Here is an 18,861-nt window from a genome sequence, read left to right on the forward strand (position 1 = left end):
TCTACTCACAAGAGAGTACCATAGCAAGGATTCATCGTCAGTCTCTGATGTGGCTAGGGCTGGACAGCCTTGTGTATGGCAGACTACGAGCTCACAGAGGGACTACCACGAAGTAATAATGACAGAACCTAACATTAATTCCATGCTTGATTTAACTTTCACAAAAGCCATATGACAGGCACCGTTAGAATCCTCATTTCACGGAGCCTGAGAGTATCTAAAATGTTCACGGTTTCATGATCAGCATGAAAACATACAGGACTTATTTTCTTGTTTTGGATTGTCTATATTTATTTCATTTTATTGCAGTTTAGCCTCAGTAAAGCACATGAATAAAATCAGGGTTGGGACTTTGGCTCCGCCCTTTGGACAACTTGGTTGGACCACTGGAGCCTCAGTCTCTTCCAGAGCCCAATTCCGCAGCCCATCTCGCCTCAGAAACTACATTTCCCAGCAGGCCAAGCGCCGGCGCCGACGCACTTCCTCCCGGCGTCCCCCGCGGCGGGAAGGAGCCGAGCGAACTCGAGGCCGACGCGACCAGCCTTCGTCGTTGCCGCCGCCGCTGCCGCTGCCGCGCTGAGAGAAGCCGCCGCGGCCGTCCCTGCCGCCCCCGCCGGCCACCATGTCCGCTCAGGCGCAGATGCGGGCCCTGCTGGACCAGCTCATGGGCACGGCCCGGGACGGTGAGTCGGGGCGGCCGGCCAGGCGAGGGGCCGGGTGGGAGTGAGGCGAGGCCGCCGGGCGGCCTGAGGCGGGGGCCGCGAGCGTCTGCGCCTGCGCCGGCGCCCCCTCCCCCGCGCGCCGACCGCAGGCGCCGGGCCTTTGTCTGGGCCGGCTCGCCTCGCGGGCGGCCGCGCGGGTGCTCCCGGGGCGGCGGGCTCCTCCCCGCGCCCGCGGCCGCGGCCCTTCGCGGGCCTGCGCCGATCCGCGCCGGGGAGTCGGCGGGCGCCGCGGCCGCGCGGGCTCGGACGCCGGCGGCGGGGGGTGGCGCGCCTCCGGGGTTCCTCGGGGGAGCCGCTGCGCCCGCGGGAGGCGACCGGGCCTCGAGACCCCGGCCGCTCCTGCTCGGGCCTCGCGCGGGGAGCCTCGGTGCTTTTCTGACGTGGGTTCCCGCCCGGTGCTTTTCCTGTCCCCCTAGCGCACAGGAGGCCCCTGTTAGCCAGCGCTTGGCAGGCGTTAGGTAGGTCGTGCTGTAGGCAGGAGCGCCGGATCGCGGTGTTGTCTCGGGAGGACGCTGTTGCATCCTTGCAGAGCTAGACACCTGCTGTGGTTTGTGTTTTCTTTTCTACCGAAGTGATGAAGTTGAAAGTCCACACTGGCACAATCGTAGGGCTGTGCAATCCTTTGCACTTCATTTCATAGGTGAATAAGTGCTTTTTAGCGTTCTTTGTATATTGAGTTGCTTTTGAATTGCTTCCCATATTTTTATTTCATACAAACTGAACAATTGTGGCCCCTCTATTTTATTTATAAAGGTTCAGTGTATCTTTGCCTGCCTACATCAATCTGCAAGGGAGTTGCAGAAAAGCCTCATGTTCATCGAGCCGTGAGTCACAACCAATTTCTAAGCTGTTATAACAAAAAAGTGTTTGCTTTTTTTCACAAGTAACTTTAAAAGTGTAGTTTAGAAAGAAAAACATTTTCCATAAAAAAAGACACTACATTAATCCTGGATGCTTGCGAATCCTAAAATATATTCCTCCTTTAGTATTACACAGCTCTGTGTTGTATGCACAGATTAGCTTTAAAATTTGTCACATTCCACTTTGCCTTTACTTTTATGTATCATTCCCCTGACTTCCTTACTGCAGGTTGGGCAAGAAAACTTTTCCTTTAAAACTTTTCAACAGCGGGCATAAAATTCTGCAGCTGAGGTCTTGAAGAATGCAGATGGGTACAGTATGTGTTGGAACTCACAGTGTGTATTGACTAACCTAGTTCCTTTCTGCTTTTTTTTGGTATTGTCTTGTTTAAAGTGACTCCCAGGTGCCAACTCTTTTTTAAGGGTGGGGGTGAAAGAGGGATAGGTAGCCCAGGTCTAGATTATTTATCAGTCAGCGGTAGAGTTTGAAAGCTTCTTCACGTAATTTTGGGCAAAATACTGCCTGCACGTTTGTCCATGGCAAAACGATCAGATTAATAAGTAGCTCTTGGTGGTGGAAACTACCAGCTATAAGTCATACGTGGTGATTCATGGCCCTCTGATAGCATGAGTTTTGGTAGCTCATTGCCCACATGTATGTGGGGGGCTAATGGCCTTTTGGTGCTCAGCATTTTACTTCTGACTTCTTGACTTCTTTGGCACAATGATGGAGTCAGATCTCATTAAGTGTGATTCTTCATGACATATTTAGCATCAGAAAACATCTGTGTTCCGCTCCAGTCGTAAATATCTTTAGGTCAGCTTTTCAGTGTATTTGCTAGTCTGCAAATCATCCAGGTGAAGTGTTGTACCACAGATGCTTTTGTGCTTAAGGTGATAATACTGTCTTATTTAAAACAACAAATGAATTTCAGGAGACGAAACCAGACAGAGGGTCAAGTTTACAGATGACCGTGTCTGCAAGAGTCACCTCCTGGACTGCTGCCCCCATGACATCCTGGCTGGGACGGTAGGTGCATTGGGGGTTGGGGGCTGCCGTAGACACTCAGACACGGGTGCTGTGTAGACGGTGAAGGTTTTTCAGGTTGAGTTCTGTCTTCCTTTACCAGGCAGAAATCACCTCCTGCCCTTCAAGTTATAGATTCTGTTAGTTGGGTAGAATTTTATATAGTGGAATATATTTTACTGCTGTAAAATTTTATCTAAAGCGGTCAGGTTTTTGTAGTCATTTATTCTGAGATATTCACAACTAACTGATACAAGTCTCATTTGGCTGTAGCAAAAAGTGCTTCGGGTCAGCGTATAGTTCTTTGAAGGTTCTGGGTTGGTTGGTTTGTTTTCAAGTTAAACGTATGCTAGACTTTTGGTCTAACCAGGTACATTTCTTTCTCAAATCTAGGTTTTTAAAAAATCAGTTGGGAATAACATTAATTTTTTAGTTTTGTGTTATGCTACCCTTTCAAGAAATCACCACAAGATCCAATGAATACAGACCCTTAAAATTTTAGGTTAGCTTCAGATGAGCCAAACAGATAAATCCTAGTTTTGCAGAATGTGCGTTTCATCAAAATTAGATAGGATTTAAGAAGACTAAAGAGTGGAGGATTATCTGCCATGCTTCAGCTACTTTAGAAAAGGAGTCCTTTAAACACCACCATTTTAAGATTTTACAGCTACCTCCCGGGATATAGAACTGCTGAGGGTCAGATGTGTGTGTACTTGGGAGTATTTTCATGATTAGTTGTTGCCTTTGTTATTGCCGTGTTGGGGGAGCAGCCTCTGGGAGAGTGCTTAGATGTGTTAAATTGTCTCAGGCTGGCTCTTCTGACAGCGCATAGGAGATGATCGCCAAACCTCGTACCTCTGCTGCCTGAGGTTTTACCTGCAGTTTGACCTGTGTGGGAAAAGGTTGTAACGGCTGTTTGCTGCAGGTAGTTGCGGGTACCCTCAGTGTGCGTTAACGGCTCCCACTAGTCGAAAGCACTTCAGTTGGCGGGTACTCCAGTAGGAGGCATCGGAACCAGGAATTGTTGATAGGGCTTAGTGGAAGAAGTCAGAGGGAGCAGAGAGACGTGACACAGACTGAAACATTCAACCGTGTTTTTCTTAGTCCCTCTGTAGTGTTGTTCCAGAATGCTGGGGAGAAAATACCCACAATGAGGGCGTTTCGACATGTTTATTGTGTTAGGTATAGGTTAATTCACCAAATACTCATTGGACACCTCCTCTGTGCCAGGCACTGGAGATATGGTGTCAGTAAGACATAATCTTTAGTCTCGTCTAACGAGAAGAGGACAGACAATAAATAAACAACGGATAGATAGTGGACTGTTTTAGATTGGGTGATAAGGAAAGGCTCTCGAGGACCTTGGAGCAGAGACCTGAAGGGTGAGAAAGAACACTTGTGCAGTTTAGGATATGCTGCTCTCGGTGGAGGATGGAGCTGAAGGACAGCAGGAATGCCACTGGCGTGAGTGAGGGGGAGAGGGAGGCAGAGGCTCTGGAATCAAATGAGTGATGAAAAGCCACAGACTGAACAGGGTCGCTCCCGGGTGGGGTTGGGCAGGAGCAACTCAGCAAAGGAAGTCTGAGAAGGAGCGATCTGAGGAAGAGAAGGAAACCCCGGACACCCGCGTTCAGGTGGAGATGCAAATGAACAAGTGTTGGGGCTGCTGAGGGTCGATTGTGGCGAGGATTGAAATTTGGTTGGAGATTTCTGTAAAGGGTGAGCCTGACTGGTGTGGGCTACATGAGAGTAGTGTTTTGTGTTAAATTGAAATGGAATGGGTATGTTCTTTAGAATATAGCAGCAGGATGAAAGTGATTATAACTGTCAGCTTGCGAAGGCCTGCGCCAGGCCCGAGTGTTTGCTAAAATCATCCTCTGTCATTTGTAGGCGTGAGGCAAGGAGGAATGGAAGTAGTAATTTTATTGAGGCTTAATGGGAAAATGTAGTATTGATTGGTGAATTTGGAAGAATAAGGTGGCTGGAGGGAAGGTAGTGTAACTTGTCTCAGTGGAAGATCTTTGTTTTCCAAAGGTTCTGGAAGGAGTCTTCAGTGCTCTTCCCTGTCAGCAGTGTGAGGCCACTAGAGGGTAGAGGACACAGGTGTGTGGCAGCGAAAGTCCTGATGCACTGGATTTAACAGCCGCCTGGAAGACTTTGAAAGGACGTAATGAATGTGGTATTTCAGCTCTGCTTGGTGTTTAGCTGTGAGGGGAAATGGCCAGTACTTCCCTGCCTCCTTGGCAAAGCTGACAAGGTACATCCAGCGGGACCATGGAACCCAGTCCTGTCCCTCACTTGCTTACCAGTGGCTGCTTGAGAGCTTTCACGCAAAGGAAGACAGTGGTGAATCTTGCGTCGCATGTGGTTCCCTAATTTCAAAACTGTCTTGGCAGTTGGAGTTTTTAGGGTGGAAATTGATTTGCACTTAAGATCTTAGGACTGAAGGTTCTAGTGCTTGTTTTTCCTGGTAGTTTTTCTTTGAGCAGTAGCGTTCAGTAACATTTAAGTATTTCTGATAGCTACCATTCAGTTTTTGGCTATCGTGCTTAGTTTCATTTGTGGAAGTTATATATTTTGAAGAACTGTATTTGGTACTTAAAAGAGTGAATGAAGCAAAAGTTGTCAGCTTTACAGGGACAGTGATTCTAGTTGAAACTTTGGCTTCTAGAACCACTGTTGCTCTACCTCTAGATCCCCCACGCAACCAAATACATGAGGGACTACGACTGCAGAGTGAGAAGAGTGAAGGAGAGGAGAGTTTTAGCATTCAAATACGAAAGTCAGTCTTTGGTCAACATGAAGGTGAACTCCACACTCGGTGGCCCACTGTTGGCTTTCACTGCTGATACTGAAGGCTATTTTGTCAGTGAGCCAGGCACGCACCTTCTGTGAGACTAGGGCCCATGAGTCAGGCACTGCCAGCCTCTCTCATTTGCCTGAAGTGTTAAGGATTTTATAATCTATGAAGTTTTTGATCCATGAAGTTTTGAACACAGTTGTAGTTTGAGCTTAAAGGAGTTCCTGGACTCCATCATTCTGCTTCCTAGTTTTTTTTGTTTTTTTTTTTGTTTCATTTTAAACATCTTTGGGGAGGGGGAGGAGAAGGACAAATGAGATAAAGGCATGAGCTAAACATCCAACAAGCCCCATTCCTCGTTCTCTGTAGCTGGCACCATTAGTCGGAAAGTCACTCGTTTGCTGTGATGGTCATGATATACTTGAATGCATAGATCTTTAAGGATCTCCTTATTCATTTGGCCAGGTCTGTAGTAGGTGCTTTTTTGTTTTCTTGGAATAATTCATCAGTGCTTCCTGAGAGGCTCAAACAGGATCACTGGCCAGATTCCCAAGAGAAACTTCACTTTTGGCCTGTATCTCAGGTAAAGTGTTCTTGTATATAAATTGAAAAGGATGTGAAGATAAGAACCAAGGCCAGTTAAAATATGCCACCATGCCTGAAATTGTGTGGTAACACCTATGATAGGTGGCACCTTCTTTCGAAAGTTCCTTAGTGATTCGCAAAAGATGTTATCTGTGTTCTATAATAAAGATCCCAATAAAAATAGACCCAAGGATGTAAAACCGAGTCCTCTTAGCCATGGATAAACCTATGTAACAATATAAACAGATGGAAGTGCTAATGTGAAGACCAACATTCCATGCATGACCTGCTGAAATACAGGCTCCTTTACCTTAAGGCAAACTGTGGTGACTTTAAACTGAAGAGAATTAAGGTAAAACGCAGATGATAGTTTACTGAGTTCTTCATCTTGAAACGTTCAAACATGCAGTACACAAATACACAACAGCTGTACATCATTGGGAGTTCATCCAGTAGTATGTGCCTGGCACTATGCTGTGCGCTAGAGAAAAGACAGTCCAAGCTGTCAGTGTTTTACATAGTTCTGGAGGCTAGGAAGTCCAAAATCACAGCGCTGGCCGATTTGGTTCTTTGTGAGGGCCTCTTCTTGGCTTACAGATGGCTACTTTCTTGCTGTATCTTCACATGGTGGAGAAAATGTACTTTTGTCCGATAGCTTGGACTTCAGGGGTGTCTCCTTGAGATGTTGGGTTTTGTTGACTTACACCCTCTGGTTTGATGGCATGATCCTCAGCATTCACACTTCCCTGTTGCTGGTTAGATGGCCAGAGGCGGGAAGTGCCTGCACAGTCCTGTACTCAGGATTTAGATGAGAAGTATGCAGTGTTGTCCCATTGTTCTGCGTGTGCTTACAACATGTAATAGCACATCAACTAATCTTACTGGTAACAGATCATTGGTTTCAGTAAAAGAGCCTTTTGTTCTCAAATGGGGCAACTGAGTGGCCCAATTCTATGTCCCCAATTATATATCCAGGGTCATTTACTAGGTTGGAACATTTGAAGGATTAGTTTGGCCCTGAATCAGCCTATTCTGGTTTAGTCCTTTTGGTATACAAAGAGCTACACAAAGCCAAGTGTTAGGTTGTGTTGTAATTGCCAAAACCTGATTTCTGTCTGCTCTTTCCTTTGCCTTTTCTTGTCTCTGCAACCTAGGCCTTGAGCATCTTGATTAGTCAAGATTGTAAGAAGGAATGCCTAGGAACTTGTTGCTGTCGGTGATACTCTTGTTTTCTGGCCTTTTCCTTGCCACTCTCCCTTTCCTCCGGCTGCTATTCACTGAATACATGTTTATTTTGTGACTGATGTAAAAATACAACTGGCAAAAGCTAATTAATGTGGTTTTCATTATTAGTCCAATTATCTCAGGAAAGTGTGCATGCTGAGGATCATGCTATCAAGCCAGAGAGTGTAAATTAACAAAACACAGCATCTCAATATCATATAATCGTGGTGGTTAAAAAAAAAAAAGGCTTCTCAGCTTTATACTGTTTCTTAATTTTCTTGTAATTTAGTATTCAAAAAAAATTATTTATTTTGGTGACAGTTGAACATCAGGTCATATGCTTTCTACAGTGGGTAAGACATTCATGTGTAAATACTTCTTTCTTTTTCACAGCGCATGGATTTAGGAGAATGTACCAAAATCCACGACTTGGCCCTCCGAGCGGATTATGAGATTGCAAGTAAAGAAAGGGACCTGTTTTTTGAATTGGATGTAAGTTTTATTTGATGTTAATTCGTCCCTGCTGTGAAGAATATTGAACTAACAAGCTTAGTGTAACATTTGTAAGTTATAAAGCAAAATAATAAAATAGTTGTTATTCCACCAGTCTAGCTTGAGAGCTAGAACATGGCCAGTACCATTTTGTGTCTTCCTCAGTGTCTACCACCCCAATACTAATCTGCATTTTGTATCATTTTGTTTAAAAAATATATTTTTTAGATATTCTTATGATTCGAACATTGTTTCTTCTTGCCTATTTTTAAGCCTTATAAAAATGATTTCATAGTGTAGATAAGTCTTTAACTTTATTTTTTCATTCAATATTGTTTCTGTTTACCCATTTTGTTGGGTATGGTTTGTTGGTTTTCACTGGTGCTTAAGTATTTCCCAAACTATGCGTTCTTTATTCATAGACCATTGAGTTGATTCTAGATTTTTGCTATCATGAATAATAATATGAATATTCTTGAATATCTTTTTGGTGCACATGTGCAAGGATTTATCCAGGGTTTATTCCTAGGAAAGGAGTTGTTGATTTGTAGGGGATATATGTGTTGTGTCCTTGCAAGATAGTTCTGTAGTGTCTTTTTCTTTTTTCTATCATTTGATAAAGTGGCTATATCAATTTACACCCCCAATAGCATCCTCACCAATACTTGGTATTATCAAACAATTAAAGTTTTGCAATTTAGTGGTTATAAAATGGCATTTTGCAACTTTTCTTTCATTATTGCCTTCCCAAGGAGCCTTTTTTAGATCTTTTTTCTTAATTCGTCCCCTTCCCTTCCATGAGATTTGGATACACAGATACCCAGCGTGTTGGTTTATATACTGTCATCTTTTCTAGGCCACAAACCATTGTAATATCTAAGATTTTTTTCACCCTTTAAGACTACTTTTCATCCCTGTCCCCACTGAGAATGCATGATTTAGAGTCACTCTGTTGTAATTTTTTCTTTTCCCTAATCCTCCGTCACCACTATGACCACAAGCTCAGTGGAGGGGTTTGATGCCATTCAGGCTTCTGGGTGAAGACTGGGAAGGGACCGAGTTTGGTGTGAGGAAGCCAGAGAAGAAACCCAAGGAAAGGCAGTTTTTCCTCCCAGAGAGCATTTTAGAGGATATATTGTAGCCAGAGTAGATTCTCTTTAAATCAGTAGTCTTAAAAAGTGATTAGAATTAGCAGTTCTTTTTCAAATACGTTATTTAACAATAGTGTGCTCTGGTGTTGAGTCTTCGAATCAATTAAAAATGCCTTTAGCAACAGCTCAACTAACAGATGGGGCTTGGAAGTAGAAGTTTTCTGTACTGTGAGTTTTAATTCTTCAGTAACCTGAAAATGCTTATGTAAAGTGGCCATTACTTTGGGATATCAGGTTTCAGAAACTGATACACAGATATATAGGTTGGAATCTCAGTTTTAGTAATGAAGTTTTTTGGATCACTTATCTTAGCATTTCTGCTAAATCAGAATGTCAGTTTACTTTTTAAATAGCCTGATTAATGCTAGAGAATAGATTAATAGAAGACACTGAGACTACAGAAAAAGACTGAAATATATACAGTAATTTGGCGTATTATGAAGGGTGTGTGTTCAGCCAGTGTAGAGAAGATAGAATTTTTTAATGAATAGTCTTGAAAACCATGGTGTAGCCAGTGGGAAAAATACCAAGTTGGATCCCCAAAATGAATTTTGTTTTGTCATCTTGAGATGTTATGAAGCTTAGACGCTTATGAGAGAAAGATGGATACGTTTGTCTATGTAAAAACTTAAAATATTAGCGTATCAAAAATTTCCGCTCATAAAATAATAAATTGAGGCAAAGTATTTACAGTATATGTGGTGATAGGCTAGTTTCCTTTATATATAAAATTCATCATGATTGACAAGAACAGTATCAGTAGCTCAATAGAAAATGGGCAAAAGACAAAAAAAGACATTTCCTAGCAGGCATCTAATTCTGTGGTAGGTGCTCACCCTCAGTCAGAACCAGAGAGATGGAGAGTTGAGTAACCTGAGTACAGCTCCTGGATAGTTCAGCATCTCAAGATGTGAAATCATAGTCCAGCAGTGCAACTTCTAAGAGTGTATCTTACTGATACACCTGCGTAGGTACAAAGATAAATTGCTCCAGAATATTCCTACAGCATTATAGCTGAAGAAAGCAGGAACCAAGGAGACTTCCTCAGTAAGGGACTGGAAAAATCATAGCTATGCTTTACAGTGGGGTGGTGTATGGCCGTGAACGAGGATTGAGGTCGTTCAGTGTATGTTGATGTGAGATTATCTCCAGGATACATTAAGGACAAGCAAAGTGTAGTTATGATGCTTCCATAGTGTGTTTTTAAAAAGGGAGGGTGTTTTACACTTGCTGATGTGCTTAGAGTAGTTTTTGAGGAACCGAAAAGATTGTGAACACTCTTGTCTTGGTTTGAGGGCTAGAGCAGGTCAAGAGATCTTTTTGTACTTTGTGAAAATTTACCATATGCAGGAATTACTTTTTCAGTTAAAAAAGTAACTACCCCTTTCCCCAACTCCTTAAAATTTTTAACCTTACAGATGGGTCATATTAAAATGTTTGCTAACCGGTGCTATAAACACATGGAAGAGGTCCTCCTGCCCTGAAGAGTGAAGGGTAACCTGGAACAGCCGTGTTTGTAGGAGGGCAGTCTGTCAGGCACTGTTGGCATGTCAAATGCATATATATACTTAGTCCAGAACTCCTGCTGCTGGGAATATATCCTAGGGAAGTGAAAATGAGTATGCAGAAAAGACGTTCGCGGCAACTTTTTTTAAAGGGGAGAAAAGGTTATAATGAAACTATGTATTAATGAGGGACTGGTTACATAGATTGTAGTCCTGTTGGACAGTGGAATGATGCTTTATGAAGCTCTAAGCAGACACCTCTGGGTGTTAGGGAGGGAGATTGGACCTTAAAAAAGTCTTTTTAAATGATGGCTGTAAGAGATAACTCATATGCCATAAAATTTATGCTACCTTTAATTTTCTGATTTATACATGTCAGTAGTGTTTGGATGTGCATGGGTTACTTTAATAATTTAAGTAAGTAAAAGTGCCCTGACTTTAAAATACTTTTAAAATACTTTAAAAGCTAAAATAACTTTTTTTCCTTAGTTATGCAGAATAAAACTTAAAGGAAAAATCAAGTCTTTGCTCAAAATATATAGATTTGTTAAATTAATTTTATGGAAATGAATTTTTAAATCTTTTCAGTAGGTAATATATGCTGTTACAGATTCCAGAGTTATAAAAGGCTATTTGCTGAAAAATCTGCCCTTCTCCATGTGACACACCATCCAGTACTGCTCTCTGGAGGTCACCTGTATTTTTCAAAGATAGTCCATTCCAAATGAACAAATGTATCTGTCAGAAAGGCTAGTTGTGATTTTTTTTCTTGTCAGAATTGCAATTTGGTAAACAGGACACCTCAGAAGCTTTTTGGCAAGTTGTGGTCAGTGAGCCAACTCTTGCTGTGGTTCACCTGCTGGTGCCTCCTGATAACCTGCTGTTGGCACTACGCTCCCAGCCTGCCGTGTGGCCCATGGGTGGTCCAGGTCCCTGGCTGGGGATCTGCAGCTCCCATGTGTCCATGTTGAGGTTGGTTTCTGGAAGGGCTGCAGTGTCATCACCGCTATTGAGAGATGGACACAGGTTTCATTTTCGCAGGTTGTGAACCATCACTAATCCATGATTTGTTCTTATTTTTCTTAACAACTTGTGTTTGTGTAGCTCACCAAGTGTTTTGGTAGAATCTCTTTGTTTTTGGTAACAGTTCTGTGAGATAGGCCAATCATTTATCTCCAAAGTCTCTGAGGGTGCTGTATGTTTGATGTTACTGGCCAGAATTAATGGAAGTGGCGTCATGTGACACTAGGAGAGGAATCATACTTCATCCAGTGAGTCAGCCAGGGATATTTAGGAGCTCTGTTTATTCAGGTTATATTACAGAGACGGCTGACAATGAAAGTATAATGTTTATTTTGTTTTTATATTGAATAGTTTTTAATCAAATATATTAAATATAACTGGCATTTGAATTACATTATAAACCGTTTTTATTTTACAAGGGTTTTTTCTTTTGAACAGATTATTGTAGTGAGATCAACATGAAAGCTTTGCATACTGGACGGTGCTGCTAAGACACCCATGCGTTTTGTTTATTCTTTTAGAAAAGAAAAACTGTTCTCTAAAACTTGAATTTTTAGTTGATTTATTAATTCATGATGCATTAGTTTAAAAGAAAATTCTGTCTTTACAGAAGGCGGCATTACTGTTAAAATATGTTTTCTTTCTTTTTTTTCCCTTAAAGATTGGCACCTGAGCTAACAACTCTTGTCAGTCTTCTTTTTTCTTTTTTTTTCTTTCTGCTTTTTCTCCCCAAATCCCCCCAGTACATAGTTGTGTATTTTAGTTGTGGGTCCTTCTAGCTGTGGCACGTGGGACGCCGCCTCAGCATAGCTTGATGAGTGGTGCCATGCCCGTGCCCGGGATCCGAACCAGCAAAACCGTGGGCCGCCAAAGTGGAGCGTGCGAACTTAACCACTCGGCCATGGGGCAAGCCCGTTTTATTTCTTAGTTGCTGAATTCATGGGCTTAAGTGACATTTGACTTTCAGTAGACCTTTTATATGAATTCATCAGTCCTTTATACAAATTTAAAATATTTATAAACTTCAAGTCACCTCTAGCAGTTTGTAAGAAATTGCCCTAGAAGAATATTTGCCTATGTATGGGAACACATGAGATGTTTATTGCATCATTTTGAATTAGTCAAAAAAGCCAAATATGTATCTATCGGAGGGGTTAAAGTAGTTTTGTTAAAATGCAATGAAATACTGCACAGCTATAGGTCATAGAAGATGCGTACATTGAGGTAAAAAAGGAAACCTGCAAAACTATCCTGTTTGGTTGGAATAAAAATTGTTCGCTTATGTATGCATTTTTTAAATAACAGTGTTAAAAGGTATATGCCAAACTCAAGTGATTATTTCTTGGGAGAGGGGAGGAGAAAGAATTACATTTTCTGTGTCAGATAAAGTTATTAGGTCCAGTCAGATTGCTAATATGGTAGGCAGAAATGAGAATTTGAAAGTATTTCTACCTTGTGACTTATTTCTACAAATCTCTGTCCTAGGGAAGTAATTGGAAATACAGGCAAACATTGGTACACAAAGATGTTTGTGGTAGGCTTGTTTATAAGACTGAAAAATAGGACACAACAAAAATGCTCAAGAAGAGGAAAATGAATGAGCAAATTATGATGCACCCATATTGTAGACTGTTCGTTTGAAACTAATGCTTATGAAACCTGTTAACAACTTATAATTGCTTGTGATATCACGAGCAAGACAAATATACAAAATTGTGCGTGCTAGAGATTTCAACTCTAAGCTTTTTTGTGTGCTCTCATTGAACATGTGTTGCTTAATCAGAATTCCTGGACCTGGCTTTTAAAAGACTGTGATGGAAAACCCCTGAAGCCCTTCTTCCCTGTGCACTCTCCGCTCCCTGGAGGCAGTCCCTTCCTTACTGCTTTAAAACGCAAGGACGCAAACACTTTCTAAAAGCAGCATCCTGCTTCCGAAATGCCATGAGCTGACCTTGGTTGGTGAGCTTTTTAACGAACTATTTCAGAGCAGTTGCTGGAAGCCTGTCACTGCCAATTCAGGGATTGGCTCTAGGTCGGAATTCTGAGGCTCCGCTGGCAAAAAGGAGGTAGAGAGTTGTGCTCATAGAACTTTTTAACAGTTTAAAGCTATGATTAAATGGAATGTTTTTCTACAAAAAAAGACTAAGAAAGATTGACTTACCAGGGATTTTTTTTTTTTTTTTTTTATGGAGAATCTCAAATGTTAAAAGTAGATGTAACAGTGTAATGAATCTTCACGTATGCATTACTCAGCTTCAGGAAGGATCAGCTTGTGTCCACCTGTATTTCATGTTTGTCCGAACTTTTCTCACGAACCTCACACATCCTGTCGTTTCATCTGTAAATATTTCACCATTCCCATTGGCTTTTGAAGATCTCCTCTGCATACAAAGAATCGGGTATTATACTTGGTTGTGACAGAATCTACTTAGCATGTTTAAAAAAATATTTTAAGGAAAACTGGAAACATATGGAAGTGAACAAAATAATATAATGAAATCTCCAGATTTCGTCTCCTAGTTTTCAGTCATTATTGATGTGAAGACTCTTGTTTCATCTTTATCCTGTCTTTCCCCACTGGATTATTTTACAGTAGCCCCTACTCAGAGAATTTCATCTGTAAATTCTGCCAATAGTGTATCCAGAAGATAAGAACTTTGTTAAAAATAATCATAGTTTTAAAAATAATTTCTTAACATCTTCTAATAGTGTTCAAATTTTCTAAATTGTCTGAAAAAAGTTTTTTTAACAAAAGTTATAAAAACAAAATATTTAACATATATTTAACAAAAATAAAAGTTATTTGTTTGATTTAGGATCCAAAAAGAGGGCCACACATTAGAATGCTTGCTAAGTCTTTTTGAATCTTATCTTTTTAAATCTATTTTGCTAATTGTATCTTCATGATGTCTTCTTAACATGTTTTTCCTTATCTGTGAAATATCCTGCAATCTAGGAGTTAGATCTAGAAGCTTGATCATCAAATTTAAGTTTTGTTTTTTTGTTTTTTGTTTTTAAACCAGGGAAGATTCTCCCTGGGCTAACATCTGTGCCAGTCTTCTTCTATTTTATATGTGGGTCACTGCCACAGCATGGCTGACAGGTGGTGTAGGTCAGTGCCTGGGATCTGAACTCGCAATCCAGGGCCGCCAAAGCACAGTGTGCTGAACTTAACCACTATGCTACAGGGCCACTCCCTGTAAGTTTTTTTTTTTTGTGAGGAAGATTGACCGTGAGCTAATATCTGTTGCTAATCTTTCTCTGTTTTATGTGGGATGCTGCCATAGCATGACTTGATGAGCGCTGCTAGGTCTGCGCCTGGGATCCGAAACTGAACTGTGGGCCGCTGAAGCAGAGCCCGTGAACTTAACCCACTGTGCCACCAGCCGGCCCCTGTATTCCCTTTTTTAACGCAAATAGTAGTCTACTGTATACTTAGTCTACACCCGCCTCCCGCTGTTTTTGTTTAACTTTTCCTATGAGTTCCCTTATTCCTTTTTGTGGCTGTATAATATTCCGAAGGATGAGTATGTGTTTTATAGGACCAGTCCCCTGTTGGTGGTCATGGTGCTGCATCACACATGGGCACATGGAGTGTATCTAGGAAAGGTTCCCAGTAGTGGAACTGTTGGATCACAGAGGTGTGTGCATTGCTCATTTGGATAGATATTCCATAGAGAACACTCCACACTGGCCTTATATGAGAGTTCCCATTTTCTCATCTTCCGTAATTAAATTACCAAACTTTTGGGTCTTTGCCAGTCAGAGGGGTCTAACACGCTGTTTATTCGTGAGTCTGACAGGGTTGTTGTAAAGGTGTGTACTTCCTTGTGTAGGTTTTCTCTGCCTAGACCCTCAGCTGGAGCTTGATGAGTGGGACCTCTGCCACTCTTCTACCTGGGATCCACCCAAAACACATGTGTTTGATCTGGGAGAGGGTGCCTCCCCATCCTCATCTTGGTTCCTTCTGGCCTAACACAACCTCAACCTGACCGCCAGGCCCAGGCTTGGTTTCTTGAGAGTGTTTTACCCAGAAATTCCCTAGGAAAGGGTGTGTAATGTTTGCTGTTAGGTAATCTATATAAATGTATTGCAAGTTTCTGAACTTGAATACCAGCAAACAGCAGTATTACTTCATTAATTTAACTTAGAGAAAAGTTATGGAGCAGTATGTTTCTTTATTGTTCACGTGTTGAAAGTGTAAAGAATTTGTTTCTCTTTAATTCAGTGAAGATACGGCTAACCTTTTCCCTAAATTGTCTTGTTTTGTGTTTCCTGAACAACACACCGTGTGAACTAATTTCTGAACTGTCTTTAGTATACCAGATGAGAGAGGTTCTGAGTATCCCTCGTTTTTGTGTCTTACAGATGTACAGTGTAGTAGTCAGATTGTTCTAAGTCAGGTATCTGAGTTAGAGTCCCTATGTGGCCTTGGGCAAGTTGTTCCACCCTTTTCTCTGCATCTGTAAACGGGGCTGGTGATAATCGCCTCAGAGTGTGAGGATGAGAATAGGGACTTTGGAGCCAAACCACGGGTCCTCGCATCCTCAACCTGATCCTCCTACCACCCCTTAGTAGTTTGGAAACTATGCCTCAGTTTCTTCATCTGGGAGATGGAGACCTTAAGAGTGCCTCTGCAGCTATTTTGAGGCATATGTGGACACGCAGCATAGCACAGGGGCGCACGTTTGCTGTGACTGTTCTGCTCAGAGCGAGGGCTTGTCTCAGCTCACTGATTGCCGTTCGGTGTTACTGCTGCTGGGCAGAGTTGGAAGTGGCGCCACGTAGTCCTGCGTGTGCGATGAGACCTGTGTGTCAGCGCTGTGTGCAGGGACCCTTGGTGGTTCGTGGTGCATCACAGCACCCTTGAGTTACAGAAGTTGGATGACTTTCTAGTAAGTGGTAGGTTGTGATTAGGACAACTTTTAGGCTTGATTATCTTTTTTTTGATCATTTAAACCTGCTCTTTGATTTAGGAACCAACCCGAAATTGAGAAGCACATTGAAGAGGAAGGGGCGGTAGGACAGAGAGCCATCCTTTAAAGAGTGTGGCAGTTGAAAGACATCTCTACGGTCTGCTGCTTCTGTGTGGTGAAGTTTACCATTTAGCTTTTAGCTTATCAGGTGTTTGAGTCCATAGCCAGTTTGGATTCTGCTTAAGATGCAGGCACTTGCTTTGATTGGTAAAGGTACTGGCAGGGTTGTCAGGTGTCTGCTTCCCACCCGAGCCTGATGAGTGGGTCTCTGGGTCTGCCTCAGCTGTGAGAGCGCTCTGTTTGGGTATACAGTAGAGTCCACACAAAGTCTCAGTGCCTGTGTCTGGGTGAACTTGGGCATCTCAGGCTGGTCTGTTAGGAGCTGTTCCATCCTGGCAAGTCCTGACCCTGTCAGCAGAGCTGGTCACCTGTAATCTTTCCAGGAAGTACGTGTGTGCAGGCATGCCAGTCATTGTCGTTCCTGATTGTTCGATTTGAACACAGTGAAGTGTTTGTCAGAGAATATCTGGATGACCAACGATGGAAAAGTCCTGAGTTCCAAAATTGTGGAGTGAAATCTGAGAGTTGGCTTCAGTGGAGGATGATGCTTCAGCCTTTCTCCAGCGTCCTGGCGGACTTGGCACCATCACAGAGCCTCTTCCCTGTCTTGCCCTACTCCCAAACGTGCATTTATTTGAAAAGAGTGTTTCAGATTTCTGCAGGTGACCATAACCCTCTCCAGTATCCCTGCTGTCCGTTCTGGTGTCACGCTTTCCTAATAGCTGACTCCTCTCCTGGCCATCTTTGGGGTGGGGTGGGCAGTGGGCATGGATAATCACCACTTGGTCTGTTGGCATAACTTTCACCTGCCTTATTATCATCTCCACCCAAAGTTTTCTTTTCTCTATTTTTTGTGATAGATCATACTGTCTACCGACGTCCTCCACTGCCAACCTCACTTGGTGTCATACTTAACATGATGCCAGCATTGGCAAGCTGACTCCTGGGTGCTGATCATAGCCTGACAGTTGGAAAAGTGATGTCTTGTTTGTATGTTTATGTGAAGTGATGCTGGGGCCTTTGACTAGTTATGGCAAGTTAACTGCTTAGCATATGTGACAGCTTGTTAATTTGTATTGTATTGTTTCCCACCAATTCTTTTCAGAGTAAGCAGTTAGATTTCTAGCGTTTATTTTTCTTTATCTCTTTGGGTAAGTAGTAACCAGTTTTCCTGCTACTTTAGACAGTAGGCAATAACTGAACGTATTCACAGCTCTCAGTAATCTTTTTCTATTGTTTTGTTTTGAGGTGGAAGGGGGAACTCTACCCTCAGCACTGAGGGAATAATATTTACGTGGCTCACAAAGACCAGTGAGTACATCATCTGCACCTCCCACCACTCACCAGAAGAGGGCTCCAACACTAGTCTCAGAACACTATTCATTATGGCCAAGTGTTTTAATTTTCCTCAAAATTGTCTTGGAAATGTTATTGAGGGATGGGGGTCCTTTTACAAATTTTGGAAATAAATAAATCAGAAGAGACGACCATGCTTCTGAACGATCATTTGGTTTAACAAAGCCCCTTGATTTAATGTGATTATGGATGTGTTGGCTGTAGTGTAGTTTAAGATCTTCCCACTGAACCTACAGGCTTTAAGAAACCAACCCAGGAGTGTATTTCCTATCGAACAAATGGGTTCCGAGACCATACATGTGATTGATCATAGCGCTCTGTTTCTCCTGAGCTAGGCGATGGATCACTTGGAGTCTTTCATCGCTGAGTGTGATCGGAGAACTGAGCTTGCCAAGAAGCGGCTGGCGGAGACACAGGAGGAGATCAGTGCAGAAGTTTCTGCGAAGGTACGCCTCGGAGCCTTTCACCTCAGGTTTTTGGTACAGTTTACTGGCTTGTAAAAACTGGGCCACTGATGGGCTAATAGGTCACCATCAGCCCTGCTTGTGTATCTCTGGGTGGGCAGTACGTGCGACCTTGGGTGTTCCCAGGAACCAGGGAAGGCTGTCAGCCCGCTCTCAGCCCCCAGGAGGTACTGCCTCTGTCCCTCCTCCCACCATACATGTTTTTTTGACCTCCCCACAAAAAACAGGAAATGGGAAAAATTAGGGAAAGAGTTAAACTGTGGTGCATTCACACCATGGAATGAAGAAGGTCGATCTGTGACCTGGCCTGAGTGTCAGCTGCATTACTCTTCTGTGCCCCCTCTGGTGGAGCTAAGTCTCTTCATTGTTTTCTCCTTTTAGTTTTGTCAAAGCATTTCTTAGGATATATGAACTGGACCAAAGGGCCTGTTTTATTTCTGAAAGTAAATCCCAATAATTAGGCATTGTGCTTACAGTATAAATTTATGCATTTAAACCTAGACATTTCATTACCCCTACCCAGAAGATTGAACTGAGAGAGGACCTAAAAAAAGACAGCCTAGAAAATGACCAAATGATCCTTGTGACCGTGTTGGAGGTGACAGATGCTGCTGTT

At 42.5% G+C, this 18,861-nt stretch overlaps 1 protein-coding gene and 1 pseudogene across 6 annotated transcripts in view; one reads left to right on the forward strand and one right to left on the reverse strand.

The window, feature by feature from the left end:
- The first annotated feature begins 443 nt into the window (after positions 1 to 443).
- Positions 444 to 18,861, forward strand: part of LUC7L (LUC7 like) — a 29,672-nt gene continuing 11,254 nt past the window's right edge. The window contains exons 1-6 of one of the 6 annotated variants that reach the window (XM_070232539.1): positions 509 to 683; positions 1,476 to 1,546; positions 1,812 to 1,894; positions 2,518 to 2,612; positions 7,612 to 7,710; positions 18,117 to 18,227. In XM_070232539.1, the coding sequence (XP_070088640.1) occupies positions 1,885 to 1,894; positions 2,518 to 2,612; positions 7,612 to 7,710; positions 18,117 to 18,227 (315 nt within the window). In that variant the 5' untranslated portion in view covers positions 509 to 683; positions 1,476 to 1,546; positions 1,812 to 1,884. Of the gene's footprint in view, positions 684 to 1,157; positions 1,363 to 1,475; positions 1,547 to 1,811; positions 1,895 to 2,517; positions 2,613 to 7,611; positions 7,711 to 18,116; positions 18,228 to 18,861 lie in introns of those variants that run through there. The other 5 variants (XM_023616770.2, XM_070232541.1, XM_070232540.1 and 2 more) reach the window with 5 other exon arrangements.
- LOC111767600 (alkaline ceramidase 3 pseudogene) lies at positions 5,880 to 6,444 on the reverse strand (annotated as a pseudogene).

Source organism: Equus caballus, chromosome 13, assembly GCF_041296265.1.
Source record: "Equus caballus isolate H_3958 breed thoroughbred chromosome 13, TB-T2T, whole genome shotgun sequence".
In the NCBI taxonomy this organism is placed as follows: Eukaryota; Metazoa; Chordata; class Mammalia; order Perissodactyla; family Equidae; genus Equus; species Equus caballus.